This window comes from Quercus suber, unplaced genomic scaffold, assembly GCF_002906115.3.
Source record: "Quercus suber isolate HL8 unplaced genomic scaffold, Cork oak 2.0 scaffold_30, whole genome shotgun sequence".
Classification (NCBI taxonomy): Eukaryota; Viridiplantae; Streptophyta; class Magnoliopsida; order Fagales; family Fagaceae; genus Quercus; species Quercus suber.
In genome coordinates, this window is record NW_027069495.1 from 396,625 (window position 1) to 415,392 (window position 18,768).

Consider the following 18,768-nt stretch of genomic DNA (forward strand, 5'->3'; position numbering starts at 1 on the left):
TCAAGACACCAATTAGTTTTTTGTGTAAGCGGGGTTAAACAAAGTTACAAACTTTCAAAGTCTGATATTTTTGTTATGACTAATCAACAGAGAAGTAACGCTAAACTTCACTTAAGATGTTTCTAGTGTTTCTTCCACGCGCCATTAGGTTTTCAACTACAGACATTTCATTTTGCAACCCTCCATTTTTCTTTTTTTATGGGGTAAAAATTAAAATGGCAAGCATGTAAGGAAAAATTTTGTAAACGGCATTGACCCTAAAATCTATATCCAAAGTGGTCATAGAGCAATTAAGGGTAAATAATAATTGGCGACGTTATAAATAATTTAATTCATAATTTCATAATTCTAGCATAGAAAATAAAATTTTTATCACTAATAATATTTACTGAGAAAGTTTCTGAAAAAATAATATATTTGAAGTGAGTCTTCACATCTTGTATTAAAAAAAGAGAACAAAATATATACTACAAATATTAACATGAAAAAAATAATAATCCCCAAAACCATACAAATCGAAACTCAAAATATAGAGTATTAAACCTTAACAAATTCAAAAAATTAATTAAGAAAAAAAATCATGTATTATAAATATAACAATACACCTTTATTCAAAAACATAGAAATAAAACAACACATTCTACTTCTACCATTTTTTTTTTTTTTGTCCTAAATAAAACAACACCTCTGTCTTAATCTAGTTTTTAAAACAATGCTCTCTCTTTTTTGGATAAGTGAAAAAAAAAAAAAAGCTTTTTTCAAACAACAGTAAATGAAAAAACTAAGATAACAAAGTTATCAAGGTTAAATGATTAAAATGACAATTCACCAAAATTATAGGGTATAAATTGAATTTTTGTCTAATTTTAATTATAGTAGGCATGCAAGCATTACATACTTCTATGTGGATATAATATTATCAGATAGTGCATTTATTTTATTTAATTAATTAGAATTTGAATGGTGGAAGAACATAATAGTCTAAATATGTTGAAATTACTGAATCATCTCTTAAAAAACAGGTAAAATTCAGAATAAAATTGGAAAATCATGAAAGTAGTAGGTGTCAATTTGGTTAATACCAGTACCAGAATGACATTATGGCTATACGGCTGGAATAGCTCAGTTGGTTAGAGCGTGTGGCTGTTAACCACAAGGTCGGAGGTTCAAGCCCTCCTTCTAGCGCTGAATTACTACTATATTTTTCTACCAAAAAAAAAAAAAAAAGAATGACATTATGGTGTTATTGGATATTTTCTGTATATGCTTATTACAACAGAACTATGATATAAGACTTTACACAATACCTAGTGCTATTATTTTTTTTTTTTTTTAAAAAAAAAAAAAAAAAAAAAAAAAAAAAATAAAAGAAGCTTTTTTCAAACAACAATAAATGAAAAAACTAAGATAACAAAGTTATCAAGGTTAAATGATTAAAATGACAATTCACCAAAATTATAGGGTATAAATTGAATTTTTGTCTAATTTTAATTAAAATAGGCATGCAAGCATTACATACTTCTATGTGGATATAATATTATCAGATAGTGCATTTATTTTATTTAATTAATTAGAATTTGAATGGTGGAAGAACATAATAGTCTAAATATGTTGAAATTACTGAATCATCTCTTAAAAAACAGGTAAAATTCAGAATAAAATTGGAAAATCATGGAAGTAGTAGGTGTCAATTTGGTTAATACCAGACTACCAGTACCAGAATGACATTATGGATATACGGCTGGAATAGCTCAGTTGGTTAGAGCGTGTGGCTGTTAACCACAAGGTCGGAGGTTCAAGCCCTCCTTCTAGCGCTGAATTACTCTTATATTTTTCTACCCAAAAAAAAAAAAGAATGACGTTATGGTGTTATTGGATATTTTCTGTATATGCTTATTACAACAGAACTATGATATAAGACTTTACACAATACCTAGTGCTATTGATTTTTTTTTTTTTCCCCCTTTTCTATACATCTTATTACAACAGAACTATGATTAAAGACTGCACAATAACTTGTGCTACAATAGATCTATGATTATGCTTCTTTTTTTTTTTTTTTTTTTATTGTCCAGTTTTTGTCATTATGGCATCTGGCTTATGAGTTGCTCCAGTATAATAGTTAGGAAGGTATTGGTGAACATTCATAAATAAATAAATAAACAATAAAAAAATAAAAAAGATAAGAAGAAGAAAGAGCAAGGTATTGGTAAACAATGGATGGCCTATAGAACCAATATAGGATTGGGACAAGATGTGGAAATGATTATTAATTTTCACTAATTGAACCATTGGATTAAAAAGTGTTAATTACATAGAAATTCACAAATGATAAGACTTACATTTCTATATTTAAAATTCTTGTAATTACAAATTTCTTTGTTTAGATGTAATATACATTGAAAATATAAAAAGAAGTTATGTAAATTCTCTAATTTAGATGTCATTAGATTTGTTAAATCCTTGTATATAAAAACACAATAGGTCATCAAATCTCATATCAATTATCCATCAAATAGAATAGTATTAAACTAAATGATTCTCTTTTTCCCCTCGTGTCATTTACTTCCCTCTCATTCTCTATATAGTCTACACATTATAATGGCTAATTGGCCACAGCAATCATAATAAAATATAGACATGAGATACAATTTTAGAATTGGATAATTCCTAATGGGCAGACATTGCATTGATAGACAGATTGTGAGATGGAATCCAGACAAAACTATTTTTTGATGCAATGAAAAACTTTCATTGCAAACAAAAACAAAACCAGGAAAATTCAGTTACACTAAAGACAGGGCTTCTTTCGAATTATACCCACAAAAGAAGGAGACCAAACCCTTCCACAAAGAAACCAGATTCGTGATCTGCATCGGATAGCCAGTATAGATTCAGCTTTAGCTTGAAGAGGGATGTTAGTGTTCACATTCTTAGATGAAGTGAATACCAAATTCCCTCTCCAATCTCAAGCTACCACTGCAATATAAGAATGGGATTAATCCAGACAAACAAAGTCCAGCATACGAGAGGAGATTCCATATGCTTAGAAAAGTCGTGCTCAAAATTTAAGATTTACAAGGTGCAGCAACAGAAAAAAGAATGTGGGAGAGAAATTAAGCATAAAGAACATTCAAACTAAGAAAGGTGACCTGTTAACATAAAATAAAAATTCACCAAAGCTAACCAACATTATTAGTCATCAATGGAATTTTACTGGGTGAACACTCTTTATGGACCACACATTCAGAAAACTAAATAAACAGCAAAAAGCCAGGGCACCTTATACAGGCTCAAAATTGTTGGCAGGCAACAAATAAAAAAGGATAAGGCTTCCATATAAAACCAAAAGTTTTTTAATACACAAAAATAAAAAATAAAAACCACCACCTGTTCTCAATTCAACCAAATGAAGCGCAGATAAAACTACAGCAGGAGTTAATCAGTTTTCCCCAAACCATAAATAATATTTAGACACAAGCTAGCAGAGACATTTATCTATTAGCTAAGATCCAATTGCTTCAAAGCATGCAAAAGTATTTGGCTTGTACATTATCAAATAACATAACAGTACCCTTTCACAATGTTCAAGATATCAGAAAGGAAAAATAACTAGGGATTAAAAGCAAATAAAAATGATGACCTGGTCATTCTCTTCCACTGTCTTCATCAGGGCCTGCTGATTCTTTGATATCAACACTGAAGCTACACTCCTGGTCACAGCCCATATATGAATCACACATGAAATAGAGGTTATATTGCTTCTCTCCAGCATCTGCAGGGGCAGCAAATTTAAGCTTAACTTTTGCATTCCTTTGCAGGGAAACTCTCTTGATGGCAAGCAACTGGTTACTTTTGGTATCACCAACAACAAGCCACCACCCTTCTTCTTTGGCCTTGGGATACCTGGGAGCATCAACAGGATTTTTTTTTTTTTTTTTTTATTGTCCAGTTTTTGTCATTATGGCATCTGGCTTATGAGTTGCTCCAGTATAATAGTTAGGAAGGTATTGGTGAACATTCATAAATAAATAAATAAACAATAAAAAAATAAAAAAGAGAAGAAGAAGAAAGAGCAAGTTATTGGCAAACAATGGATGGCCTATAGAACCAATATAGGATTGGGACAAGATGTGGAAATGATTATTAATTTTCACTAATTGAACCATTGGATTAAAAAGTGTTAATTACATAGAAATTCACAAATGATAAAGACTTACATTTCTATATTTAAAATTTTTGTAATTACAAATTTCTTTGTTTAGATGTAATATACATTGAAAATATAAAAAGAAGTTATGTAAATTCTCTAATTTAGATGTCATTTGATTTGTTAAATCCTTGTATATAAAAACACAATAGGTCATCAAATCTCATATCAATTATCCATCAAATAGAATAGTATTAAACTAAATGATTCTCTTTTTCCCCTCGTGTCATTTACTTCCCTCTCATTCTCTATATAGTCTACACATTATAATGGCTAATTGGCCACAGCAATCATAATAAAATATAGACATGAGATACAATTTTAGAATTGGATAATTCCTAATGGGCAGACATTGCATTGATAGACAGATTGTGAGATGGAATCCAGACAAAACTATTTTTTGATGCAATGAAAAACTTTCATTGCAAACAAAAACAAAACCAGGAAAATTCAGTTACACTAAAGACAGGGCTTCTTTCGAATTATACCCACAAAAGAAGGAGACCAAACCCTTCCACAAAGAAACCAGATTCGTGATCTGCATTGGATAGCCAGTATAGATTCAGCTTTAGCTTGAAGAGGGATGTTAGTGTTCACATTATTAGATGAAGTGAATACCAAATTCCCTCTCCAATCTCAAGCTACCACTGCAATATAAGAATGGGATTAATCCAGACAAACAAAGTCCAGCATACAAGAGGAGATTCCATATGCTTAGAAAAGTCGTGCTCAAAATTTAAGATTTACAAGGTGCAGCAACAGAAAAACGAATGTGGGAGAGAAATTAAGCATAAAGAATATTCAAACTAAGAAAGGTGACCTGTTAACATAAAATAAAAATTTACCAAAGCTAACCAACATTATTGGTCATCAATGGAATTTTACTGGGTGAACACTCTTTATGGGCCACACATTCAGAAAACTAAATAAATAGCAAAAAGCCAGGGCACCTTATACAGGCTCAAAATTGTTGGCAGGCAACAAATAAAAAAGGTTAAGGCTTCCATATAAAACCAAAAGTTTTTTAATACACAAAAATAAAAAATAAAAACCACCACCTGTTCTCAATTCAACCAAATGAAGCGCAGATAAAACTACAGCAGGAGTTAATCAGTTTTCCCCAAACCATAAATAATATTTAGACACAAGCTAGCAGAGACATTTATCTATTAGCTAAGATCCAATTGCTTCAAAGCATGCAAAAGTATTTGGCTTGTACATTATCAAATAACATAACAGTACCCTTTCACAATGTTCAAGATATCAGAAAGGAAAAATAACTAGGGATTAAAAGCAAATAAAAATGATGACCTGGTCATTCTCTTCCACTGTCTTCATCAGGGCCTGCTGATTCTTTGATATCAACACTGAAGCTACACTCCTGGTCACAGCCCATATATGAATCACACATGAAATAGAGGTTATATTGCTTCTCTCCAGCATCTGCAGGGGCAGCAAATTTAAGCTTAACTTTTGCATTCCTTTGCAGGGAAACTCTCTTGATGGCAAGCAACTGGTTACTTTTGGTATCACCAACAACAAGCCACCACCCTTCTTCTTTGGCCTTGGGATACCTGGGAGCATCAACAGGTCCCACCTCTGTCCTTCCCTCAAGATCCCGCTCAAGAGTGACTTGCAGTGTGATGTCCTCCCCAGCTCCCACATTTCCATTCTCAAGCACTTCATATGTCATATCAATATTGGGAAACCGATTGCAAAATCGTGCAATATCCAGCAACTGTTCATCTGACATTTGCAGCAGCTCACGCCTCTCATCATCCTCCATCTCTGCAAAATCAAAAACAGTCTTGATATTCTTTCCAGGGTTTTCTTCGCATTTCTTGGCCAACTCCTTTGTGAAGTGGGGAAGCTGTAAAAGCATGGAATCACGCTCCCACATGCCCTGTGTCACCATTTGGCAGACTTCCATTGCAAGAAGGGAAAGGCTCAGCCAGCCATTGCTAGAAATAACATCAACCATTGACAGAAGCAATCTACTTGCAGAAAGAAGCACCTCACGTTGGACCGATGCTAGGTTCCCACCCACAGTTTGCCTTGCAAAATGGGCCTGAAGAAGTGCATTAGCTTTCACATGTGGACTCGTGCATTTGGGATTTTCAAATGAAAACCTCAGGTGATTAATCAACCTCTGAACCACCTCTTCCTCCCCAGGTCGTAAAGGAAGTTGTGCATACTCTGTAGCTGAAGCCAGGATCTCCAGAAGACCTTTCATCTTTGTTTTGGAAGTCAAAGAACTGAAACATTCTATAGTAGTGTAATTGATGTAATAATATGAAGCTATCAGGCCCAGATTTGAAGGAGAAAGGTCCATATCATCCTTAATAGCAACGCACTTACTCACTTCCAAATCATTCAATGTGTTCTCTACAAGCTCTGACAGGTGATCAGAAAGATGCCTATGACTAACTCCCTGAAGATTGTAATAGTTCGGATTTTGTGTGAACCTCCTGTACATAAATGTCCATGTAAGATAATCCACAGCATCTTGCTTGTTCTCAATAACTCCAGCCACAATTTCTGCATTCAGATTATCATGTAAAAAGTGGTGCAAACGGCTTTCAACTGGGAATGCTTCATACAAGAACTTCTTGTAATACTCTTTGCGAGGTGCATGGCAAAGGATGACACATTTACCAGAATTATCTAACATAGGGCGACTGGCATGACCCATCATTTGCAACAGATCAGTAACTGGGTAATCAGTATGAGCAGTTTCCAGACCATCATAATATTGTGTTCCCATCACCACCACCAAATGGGCCAACAACGGAACTCCCCAACACATTGAACTGCTCATGACACAGACCTGAATCCACCCAGCCTCAAACAGCTGTGACACAACTTCTTGATCCAAATGAGTTAAACCCTCATGCAAGTAGCCCACTCCATGACATAAAGTGGCTTTCAACATTTCATCTTTAATTTTGTCAATGAAAGGCTTGAGTTCCTCAGGGGTCTGCAATAAAAATTGCTTCTCACCATCATCCACACATGAGTATGTCATCAGATCCACAGCAGTGAGTCGGACATGCTTCCTTGTTGGAACAAAAATAAGAGCGGGCTTCCTATTTTTGGCATGTTGAACAATTGCAGTGTATGTTGGTTTCGTCATTGCTTGCATCCTTGCATCAAAATTAGTTATATCCACCCCTTGAATGTGTATTTCCAATGGCACTGGACGGATGCCAGGAGGAAAGTTGAAAAGGCCATGACTGGCAGCACCAATCCATTCCCCAAGATCCTTTGCATTTGCAAGAGAAGTTGAAAGAGCCACAAGACGAATCTTGTTCCCAACATGACTTGCAATATATCTCATCCTGGAAACCACCGCCTCCAAGATGGGACCACCTTGACCCCCAATCAAGTGGAGTTCATCAACGATGAAGAGGCTAACCTGTTGAACTTGTTTCCTCTGTTTCCAGCGACGTGACAAAGCATCCCATTTCTCTGGAGTACTGATTATTATCTGACCACTCTCCACAAGTTTCAAATCTGTAGCTGAATCCCCTGTTAATTCAACCACCTGCATTTTAAGACCACCCTTACCAAACTTCCTCTCCCAATCACAATAGCGTTCCTTAGCTAGTGCTTCAAGGGGTGCAATATACACAACACGCATAACACTGTCAGCTCCTTTTTGAAAATTCCTTAAAATAGCAAACTCAGCACATATGGTCTTGCCACTTCCAGTTGGTGCAGCAACCAAAATATTGTCATCCGTATTATACAAAGCAGCAAATACCTGAGTTTGAACAGGATTAAAATGCTTGATTTCCTTATAAAGAGCTTCATAAGTTGGATTCCTTAAGGCTGTCACAGGCAGTGGTTGCAAGTCCAATAGCTCTGTCAGTGGCGAATACTTTTCTGGCAGGATGACGTGCCTGAAAGATACAGGTAAAACAGTTTGTGACCCAAGCCATCTATCTGACACAACACGGATGAAGTACTGAGGCGGCAATGGTTCATAAATTGGCACTGTGAAATTCAAAGTGTGATCTTCATCAATACACTGCTTCTTCAGCATAAAATACTCATGATGAAGAATATATTCACCACCATTATCCTCCACAATTACCCAAAATGGTTCCACATATCCATGAACTTTGTCCTCCCACTGAAAGTCAGCTGTAATTGTCAGCTCAACCCTCAAAACTGTGTGAGTGATTGGCTGAATGTATGCTGCAAGTTTAAGATTGGGGAATTGATGGATTAATTTATGCAGCTTTCTTCCCATCTTTGGAATGTGAATAAGCTCCCCTATCTCCTGAGATGAAAGGTTGTAATACCTGTCCCAGGCAAAATCCTTCTTCTCCAACTTCATCAAAATATCACTTGGAATTCCATGGAATTGGCGAAGAGGTGTTTGAACACTCCACATCCTCTTGTCAACCATTTTGCATAAGTTCAAAGCCTTCTCAGCCAATTGAGCCCATCCACGTTTCAAGACAATCTCAAAAAGTGCTCGCATGAGACGTCCTGCACTCTGAGTTATAAACACCATGTCAGATGTTAATGAAAGGCCTTCAAGCCTCAACTGTGAAATATATGCTTGCAGCAAAACGTTAATCTTGGCACTAGGCTCTTCCAAGCTTTCCTTGATAGGAATGGGAACACGATCTAAAAGCTTTGCGAGTTCCATCTTCTCATCTTGTCGCACTGTAACATATTTGAATTCTTCACTGAGTGAGAACAACCGACAAAGCTCAATATCACCCATAGTGGGCTTCAAATGCTCGTTATACGTGGCTATAGTCCCATGAGTAATATAACAGTAGCTAGCAATGCGACCCAAGTCCGTGACCTGGAAATATCCACTTTTTCTATCATACTTCACCAAATTATTTTTGTTCAATATGGTTGCAGCAGAATGGATCAAATCAGCCCTCCTCTCCTCCAAATCCCTATCTCTTGCGAGAGCATCAGGTGGTAAACCATATAGTGTAGGGTTCCGCAACATTCGGACATACAAGTAAGTGTACCCAAGCCAATTACAAGCTTCCCTAGCATTTTGAACAGTTCCAAGAACAATTTCTGCATTCAATTGATCAGCCAATTTGGACACAAACTGACTTTCAATGGGGAGCTGTTGATTCATTAGTGAAAGATAATATTGTAGTTCACTATGACCAGTAATGATTATGCCCTCCCCATAAGAATCATACTGGGGCCTTCCTGCGCGACCCAGCATCTGCATAATATCCAGAGGACTAAGTTCAGTCCAAGCTCCCTTTTCTGGATTATAGATCTGGGTCCCTTTAATAATCACTGAGTGAGCTGGCAAATTCACACCCCAAGCAAGTGTTGCAGTAGAAATCAAAACTTGCACATGCCCATAAGAAAATAATTCCTCAACAAGCTGGCGGTCAGCCCTTGTCAACCCAGCATGATGAATTGCAAAACCATATGGCAAAAGATCTTTAAGTTCATTGCTCATGACCAGATCTATTTGAGAACGGAGAATCTCACGACTTGCACTGTCCTCTTTCAAAAATCTACCAAGAGTATCATTAGCAAGAGCAATATCTCGTATGGCACGAGCTGTTTTGGCTGTTTCTTTCCTCGAATGGACAAAAATAAGGACTTGATGCTTTCCTGCTACAGCTATTACCTCTTCGTAACAGACATCATTCATCAACTGGAACCTTTGCAGTGGCTTCTTTACTGTGATTCCAATATACTTCTGAGAAAGAGGGACAGGTCTGTAACTATTGTCAAAGTGGAACAATCCCTTCTTCAAATCAACCTGTAAGAATTTTGCCACATCTTCATAGTTAGGTAGTGTAGCAGATAGCCCAACCAACCGAATATGCACTTTTGTAGTTTCAATCTGTCTAACAGTTCTAGCTACAATACTTTCAAGCACAGGTCCTCTGTTATCATGAAGAAGATGAATCTCATCAATGATAAGAAGTTTCACAAGCTGTGTATAAGTACGGTCACCTGACTTCCTGGTAATGATATCCCACTTCTCAGGAGTTGTGACAATAATTTGAGTTTCTTCAAGTTGTTGGCGAGTTAGTGACTGGTCTCCACTTAGCTCCCTGACATTGACATCATAATATTGCAAACGATTGGATAAATTGCTGACAACTTCAGCAACAAGAGCTTTCATAGGTGCCACATATACAATCTTGTAATCATTGTGGTTAAATGAGCCATCTGAATTCCTGTTAAATAATATCTGCTGAAGTATGGTGAGCACTGCAACATTAGTTTTCCCTGCCCCAGTGGGAGCACATAAGAGGATATTGGCAGCTTTAAAAAGGGCTGTCTCATAGACTCTACTCTGTACCCTGTTCAACTCCTTCATTCCATCGAAAGCTGGTTGTGCCAAGTCTGGCATGTCAGATACTTTTATAAGTTTCTCATTTGGATCAAATGGTTTTGGCTTTAATGCAGGCACATAAATTTCTACATATCCCTTGCTAGAATGCCTATAAGACCCATCTGGAAACTCAGTCTTTTTTTGGGACACCAAACAACCACCTTGTTCAAAAGCAAAACTATCAAGATCAAGCAACTGGCGCTGGCCCCAACCACTGTCCACATCTCTATCAACAACCCCTTTCTTGCCTCTGTCCTCATCTTCACCACTCACATCCTTCAATGTTTGAGCCTCTTCTTTAGTACTCTTCTCCAAGTTCTTTTGCCTTTCTTTTGCACTAGCTCTTGTGGGATGCAACTGATCCACAATTGCAGCAAATTCCGGTCCCATTCCCATCATTTCCTCCTCAATCTTCTTCTTCTGTTCTTCGTCTCCAGCCCTTGCCAAACGGGTACACCAAACAATCCCCAGCCGGTTCCTCAAAAGAAACTTAATAAGACTAAATTTATCAAACTGGAGAAGCACCAGCAGCTTTGATTCAACTTCCCTGTCATCACCAACAGCGAGTATCTTAAGCGCATCTTCTGCAAGCTTCTGGCATTGTTGCGGATCAATCTCTTTTTCAAATGCTTCAGAGATCTTCCCTTGAAGCCAATAAGCACCAATGCTTAGAGCATTAAGGCTCATATCATCATCAATTGCACACCCCATTTGCATAGCCCCAGAAACATAAGCTTCCATCACATCATTGTCCTCCTCTTCATCCTCCTGTACCATATCAAGATCGCTATCCTCATCCTCCACCCCAAAATCAATTGTAACACCCACATCATCGTCACCAGTATTCCCAGCCACATCACCACCCCCATCTTGGTAATCCGTAATAAGCCTTCCAATCAACACCAACTGATCAAAAACAGCATTCGGTACAGAATTCAAAAGCTTCTCAATCTCCTTCTTCTTGTCATGGTTCCTAAGCATCTCATTCTTAAGTAAAGCCAATATCTCATCAGCAGCATCTTTAACAATACTAAGCGGCTGCCCACCCAACTGTTGCTGAATCACACCAAGCATAGCCTCATAGGCAACCCTCGTCTCCTTCGTCTTGGGCAGGTAAACTCCTTCCTTAAATAAATTCAATACACTCTCTTCTTGAAGGCGGCGTCGCTTGCTCTGGCGACTAGGTGAAGGCTCAAAAAACGGGTCACATTCCTTCTTCTTCTTCTTTGATTTCTTAAGCTTCTCATCCAATTCTGAGGGTTTTCCTCGGTATGCTCTGTCACCAAAGCTCTTGGGGTCAATCTTTCCCCATAGAGATTCGGCCTCACCCATAGCCTCACGAGTATCATGAGATTCAGTGGTCAAGACCAGACTTGAGTTGGCTCGATACTCATATTGGTTATCCCTGGCATGTGCTTCAGCACCTCCACCCATATGTGCCATCTCCAAAATTCCTCCTCTATCCAAAACAATCTCACACCTTCTAACCCTAAAATCAAAACCCAAAACAAAAACTATATAAGCAAGTTTCCTTTTCTATCTAAAACAAATTTCACCAAACCCTAAAATCAAAATAATAATTAAAAAAAAAACAATATGTGTATAACAGAATATGGGGGTTTAACAAATTCAAACCTAAAATAAAATAAAATAAATAAGCGAAAGAAAGAAGAAGAAACTCACGTCTGGTTTGGCGAGGCGGTTCCGATTTAGAATTGCAATCACAAGCAGAGCTTCTTCAGCAAAGAGTATATAAAATCAGTATCAAAAAAACAAACACACAAAAGAAAGATCAAAAGATGAGTAAAACCAGAGGCTCACTTTTGGTCCATTGAGTCGCAACCGAGTTGGCTCATTCGAAAAGTCTTCAGGGCTCTTCTGAATTTTCAGTCTGAAGAAGAGAGAGAGAGAGAGAGAGCGCTTATTATGACCAATTCTCTGTTTCAGAAACCTTGCGTAAGAAAGAAAACTAATATTTATAGGCGAAACCTTGTGCAAGAAAGAAAACTAATATTTATAGTCTTCGCCCACACCGACTTTAGGCCAGTTAGGGCTCTATGGGCTTTATTAATGGGTTGAGTTCTGTTTAAGCCCACGAATTGGGCTTATTCTTAATTTGAATCACATGTCCTTTTTTGCTACCTTTAGATAATATTATGCGACAATGATTAAGGCCGAATAATGTTTCTAATAAATAACTTTATTTTGAAATAAAATTATAAAATGAATCTAGATCCAAATAATTATTTAGACATGCTTTTCAAGTAAAATAATTTTTTTTCTTTTTTTTCATCCAAATAAAAAAAAATTATTTTTATTACTTGCGCTTGTTAATTTCATTATCCTGTTATTTCTATTATTATTTTTTGTCTTGTTACATGATTTAGTTTTAGGGCACCGTGTCATAAATATTATCAATTGTTTGATTTGATGAAATAAATCCAAATAATTTTGCAACCATTAAATAATTAGTTAAATATCAAATAGTCCTTATTTAGTAGAAACTGGTAAACATTCTAGGCTCCTAAAGGTGCTTCACACCTTCTCGTGTAACCTAACATCCAAACTTGTCCTTAGTAGAACGTAAATCATTTTAATCCATGGAGTTATTTCAAAATAAAAAAAATTTATTATTTGTTTTTATTTTTATTTTTTTAAAAAAATATTAAAATAAGTGGCGACTCTTCAATTTTCAAAAATTCATGATTTTTCCAGAGAAAAAAAAAACTTTTGAAAGAATCTATTTTCTAAAAACACTTTTGGGGCCGTCACACGGCAGTGTCCACAATCACGTCACTTACACATTGGTTCACTATTAATACTTAGTAAATGTAATCCAATCATCACTTGTCGTGAGTCTAGATGAGTCTAGTAATTATGAACCCTATAGATCATCTCCATGGGAGAGGTGAAGGGAGGGCCCCCAATTAGTAGGAATAATAATAATAATAACAACAATTGCCACCCCTTAAGCTTATCTTGCACTTGGAAGAAGAAGTAAAAATAAATAAATATAGTGATAATTTGATTCTTCATTGTCAAAGTAAATAGGATAGGAGAGAATAAAATTTTTCTTTGTCTTTACAAAAATAAAAATAAACAGGAGTTATTAGTTATGTTATTTATGGGTGAACAACAGGAATTGAACCCACGTATGGTGGATTCACAATCCATTGCCTTGATCCACTTGTCTATATCTACTCCTATACTACTTATTGTAGAAATTACCATCATTTTCAAATCTGAACTGTTCAAAGAACTGAAAAATTGAGAGCAACATATCTCTCATATGTTGCTCCATCATTTTTCATCTCTATTTTATTATCTTCTCAATTAAAAAACACAAAAATATTCATTTTATTTATTGTACAAATCTCACATTTTTATTTAAACCAATTGTTTTTTATTTATTTATCACAAATGAATCTTAGAGAGAGAGAGACTGGAAAGTTTTTTTTTTAGAATGAGATTGGAAAGTTTATGTGTACCATTTAATTTGTTTATTATTATTAGGTACCATGCAAAAGAGTATTGTTATAATTTGTTTATTATTATTAGGTATCACACGTGCAAAAGAGTATCCTTGAACGAAATAGGGTATATACAAAGAGTCAAATCAGATTCCAAACTATATTGATTAAATCAAGATAAAACCATTTGAAGAAAAAAAAAAAGAACAGCAGAGAAAGAGATTCAGCACCAAAAAAAAAAAAAGAATAGTAGAAAAGAGAGATAGGGGTGGACAAACAGTCACACCGACAAAAACAATCATTTTGTAATTTGGGTTGGTAAAATAGAATTAGGGTTACAATTTGCAAAACCATGGCAACGACATCGATACTATCATCTTAGTAGAGCAATTCAAAGCTATCATCCAAGAAGGTGTGGACCAATTGAAGCCTGACACCACTTGCCTTAATCCCTCAGTGGGGTGGTTATTGGAGGGAATGGGTGATGTGGGAGGTTCCGGTGACAAGGTGGTTTGTGGAGGCATGGCTCTAGTGGATGGAGCTTGAGTTGACGAGGAAGAGCAAAAAAGACGTGGGCGGATTTCCCAAATTTTATAGTTTATGGGATGATTTGAAAACAATGAATTTGGACCCTGAAATCCTTGGATGGATTGGGCCAAAGCTAAATTCTTCGCCTTTTAAATTACCCAAACAAGAAATTTGGATTTGGACCCTCAAATCGAAATCATAAACCTAAATCTTGGCATCGAAACAAAAGATAAGTACATTTGTAAGTCCAATTCACTAAATCTTAGTATCTAAACAAATCATAAGTATTCTAAAATGTTATTGTAACTTCATGAATAGTTTAGAAAACGTGGAACGAGATGTAAAGAAAAATGGCAAGCCATGCTACTAGAATAAATGATATTGAAAATATTTACAAGGGCACTTTTGGTATATTTTAATATACCCTATAAAGTAAAGGTCTAGTTAATGAGTACTTTTGGGGTATTTGTTAATGAACCATATTAGAAAAGTTATATAATACCTTTATAAGAAATATAATAAAAAAAAAAAAGGTAAATTCCACTAATATATCCCGAGGTTTTGGCTAATGTCAACTAGGTCCAAAACATTTCAAAATTGACCAATTTAATCCTTAAAGACAATTTAATCTCTAACACCATTAACTTCCATTACTCATTTTTTGTTTCTTTCTCAGACCTATCTCTCTCTACCTACTCATCCCTCTATTCCTTTCTCTCCAAATCCCAAATGAGCAGCAGATCCAGATCTAGTAGTAGCAAGAGCTCACACACCTTCAAAACTTAGAGCCCAATTCATACGCATATATATATATATATATATATATGTAGGGACTGAGTTTGAGCACTTCTTCTATTCATATAATAAGACTTACCCTTTAGGTGTTGGAGGTTATAGCACCAGTTTACATCGTAGTGGGTTAACCTCAATCCCATTTTCTCATTTAAAGCATCCACACAACCCAGGATCCTAAACACGTTAGTGGCGCACTGGGTAGGGGCTAATCGGAAATGCCTAAGGTAGTCCCTCATCACCGGCCCTATAGAGATTCTCATACCACCTTCTAAGAAGGCGATTATGGGAATCACTACTTCCCCCTCTTGCCTCCTAAAATGTCACTCCCCTTCTTCACAGTATCTTAAGCCTACATTATGGGGTATCCTATAATCGGTCATAAACTTCTCCATTGCCTCTTCAAACTCAACCAACTTTTTAAACCTACCCATCTCTAGGAACGGCTAAAGGATTCAAGGAAGGACGAAAGAAAGAAAATGCGAATTAGAGGGGGAAGAAAACTTACAGGAATAAGGAAAAGCTCCTCGGACGGGTTTTTATGCTGAAAAGAGGCTTGAGTTTGGTTGGAGATTTGACCGAATTTAGGATATATGCGCAAGAACTCTTGAGTGCAAAAGTAAAGAGGCAAATCAGTTCAAATGGGTATTTATACCTCCAATTAAAAAGCACCGTGCAGGTTTCCCGCCCATAAAGTTAAGGAAATTCCCACCGTTGGATTACCATCACACCGTTGAACGTGGGGAGCACAGAGCCGCCAGAATTTAATGAGGGCGCACTCTGTATACTGAAGCGCTAGGAACGTGCCTTGGACAGGTGAAAGAGACTCTGGTACTGACGGAGGACAAGACTTGACAAGCCATGACAAAGGCCCGAGGACATCAAAATCCTCCTCTCCGTCTGAGGAGCCGGACAGCATGATTTTGAAGAGCTATTGTGGAGCCAAAGAATTTGACAACCCTGGCCCATTTCACACCAAGCCCAAGGCCCACGCCGAGGATGAAAAAATGTCTGAGGACGAATGAAGGAAGTCCAAAGAGCCAAGAAACATCACCGAGGACGATCCTGTCCTCGGCCATTCGAAATCACAAAAGGGAAGATCGACACGCCATTAAGGGCAGCCTCCCAAAGCATCCCAAGAAAAAGGACAAGTACAATGAGTCAGCCATGAAAGCATGATGGAGGAGCAATTCAAGGAGAAATTATCGCCTCTGCATTAAATGCCCACAACTACAAATGAAGGGTCAGGATCAACTGGAAAAGGATATATAATGTAAGAAATCCTCTAGAAAGAGGGGGACACGGAGAATACAGTAGCTATTTGTATCCTCTTTAAAACCTTTGTAACAGAGCACTGAAGAAATAATAAGAACTACAAGCTCCTCAGAGGAGGGCCGAGGATCAAATTTCATACTTTAGTCCACGTCCTTGTTATTCAAATCAACTCGTAACCATGTCTAGTTGTTGTAACCCTCACTAAGGCCTAGTTCTTAAACCCATTTTCTATAAATTTATTGTATTGGGTTAGTTAGATCTGAGTCCACTCATTCAATAGAAAAAGTGCTCAAACCCAGTCTCTATAATATATATATATATAAAATTCATACGCATATATATATATATATATATATATATATATATATATATGTAGGGACTGAGTTTGAGCACTTCTTCTATTCATATAATAAGACTTACCTTTTAGGTGTTGGAGGTTGTAGCACCAGTTTACATCGTAGTGGGTTAACCTCAATCCCATTTTCTCATTTAAAGCATCCACACAACCCAGGATCCTAAACACGTTAGTGGCGCACTGGGTAGGGGCTAATCGGAAATGCCTAAGGTAGTTCCTCATCACCGGCCCTATAGGGATTCTCATACCACCTTCTAAAAAGGCGATTATGGGAATCACTACTTCCCCCTCTTGCCTCCTAAAATGCCACTCCCCTTCTTCACAGTATCTTAAGCCTACATTATGGGGTATCCTATAATCGGTCATAAACTTCTCCATTACCTCTTCAAACTCAACCAACTTTTTAAACCTACCCATCTCTAGGAACGGCTAAAGGATTCAAGGAAGGACGAAAGAAAGAAAACGCGAATTAGAGGGGGAAGAAACTTACAGGAATGAGGAAAAGCTCCTTGGACGGGCTTTTATGCTGAAAAGAGGCTTGAGTTTGGTTGGAGATTTGACCGAATTCAGGATATATGCGCAAGAACTCTTGAGTGCAAAAGTAAAGAGGCAAATCAGTTCAAATGGGTATTTATACCTCCAATTAAAAAGCACCGTGCAGGTTTCCCGCCCATAAAGTTAAGGAAATTCCCACCGTTGGATTACCATCACACCGTTGAACGTGGGGAGCACAGAGCCGCCAGAATTTAATGAGGGCGCACTCCGTATATTGAAGCGCTAGGAACGTGCCTTGGACAGGTGAAAGAGACTCTAGTACTGACGGAGGACAAGACTTGACAAGCCATGACAAAGGCCCGAGGACATCAAAATCCTCCTCTCCGTCTGAGGAGCCAGACAGCAGGATTTTGAAGAGCTATTGTGGAGCCAAAGAATTTGACAACCCTGGCCCATTTCACACCAAGCCCAAGGCCCACGCCGAGGAGGAAAAAATGTCTGAGGACGAATGAAGGAAGTCCAAAGAGCTAAGAAACATCACCGAGGATGATCCTGTCCTCGGCCATTCGAAATCACAAAAGGGAAGATCGACAAGCCATCAAGGGCAGCCTCCCAAAGCATCCCAAGAAAAAGGACAAGTACAATGAGTCAGCAATGAGAGCATGATGGAGGAGCAATTCAAGGAGAAACTATCGCCTCCGCATTAAATGTCCATAACTACAAATGGAGGGTTAGGATCAACTGGAAAGGGATATATAATGTAAGAAATCCTCTAGAAAGAGAGGGACACGGAGAATACAGTAGCCATTAGTATCCTCTTTAAAACCTTTGTAACAGAGCACTGAAGAAATAATAAGAACTACAAGCTCCTCAGAGGAGGGCCGAGGACAAAATTTCATACTTTAGTCCACGTCCTTGTTATTCAAATCAACTCGTAACCATGTCTAGTTGTTGTAACCCTCATAAGGCCTAGTTCTTAAACCCATTTTCTATAAATTTATTGTATTGGGTTTGTTGGGTCTGAGTCCACTCATCTAATAGAAAAAGTGCTCAAACCCAGTCCCTATAATATATATATATATATATCAAAATACCATCAAATTCCTCAAACTCTAAACCTAAAACAAAACAAAAATCAGAACTACAAACAACATCACTCCGCTTCACTCGCAATCACAGGAGCTCGATAAGTGGAGGGAGGGATACATGCCACTTGGTCGAAGCCGCTGCAGCCTTTGTTATGGGTTTTTTTTGAGGGGGGGGGGAGGCTTTATGGCCGGTGGTGATAGTAGGTTCC

At 37.2% G+C, this 18,768-nt stretch overlaps 1 protein-coding gene and 2 non-coding genes across 6 annotated transcripts; 2 read left to right on the forward strand and 1 right to left on the reverse strand.

The window, feature by feature from the left end:
• Nucleotides 1-1,111: 1,111 nt before the first annotated feature.
• On the forward strand, nucleotides 1,112-1,185 carry TRNAN-GUU (transfer RNA asparagine (anticodon GUU)). Its single transcript has one exon. It is a non-coding gene; the product is annotated as a tRNA-Asn (tRNA).
• A 555-nt stretch (nucleotides 1,186-1,740) lies between these two features.
• TRNAN-GUU (transfer RNA asparagine (anticodon GUU)) lies at nucleotides 1,741-1,814 on the forward strand. The gene has a single exon. It is a non-coding gene; the product is annotated as a tRNA-Asn (tRNA).
• Nucleotides 1,815-5,195: 3,381 nt separating this feature from the next.
• On the reverse strand, nucleotides 5,196-12,525 carry LOC111999318 (DExH-box ATP-dependent RNA helicase DExH12). Of its 4 annotated transcripts, none has more exons than XM_065770331.1 (3): nucleotides 12,378-12,525; nucleotides 12,240-12,289; nucleotides 5,196-12,036 (listed from the first exon to the last, which is right to left on the reverse strand). In XM_065770331.1, the coding sequence occupies exon 3, from the start codon at nucleotides 11,997-11,999 to the stop codon at nucleotides 5,526-5,528; it is 6,474 nt and encodes a 2,157-aa protein (XP_065626403.1). In that variant the 5' UTR covers nucleotides 12,000-12,036; nucleotides 12,240-12,289; nucleotides 12,378-12,525; the 3' UTR covers nucleotides 5,196-5,525. The 4 variants fall into 4 exon arrangements, with proteins under 4 accessions (XP_065626403.1, XP_023887211.2, XP_023887212.2 ...); XM_024031443.2 differs by having other exon boundaries at nucleotides 5,196-12,045; XM_024031444.2 differs by having other exon boundaries at nucleotides 12,240-12,292.
• Nucleotides 12,526-18,768: the final 6,243 nt, after the last annotated feature.

Bases quoted from the DNA above. Each gene is read 5' to 3' on its own strand.
- LOC111999318 (XM_065770331.1), bottom strand. From the start codon at position 11,999: ATGGCACATATGGGTGGAGGTGCTGAAGCACATGCCAGGGATAACCAA.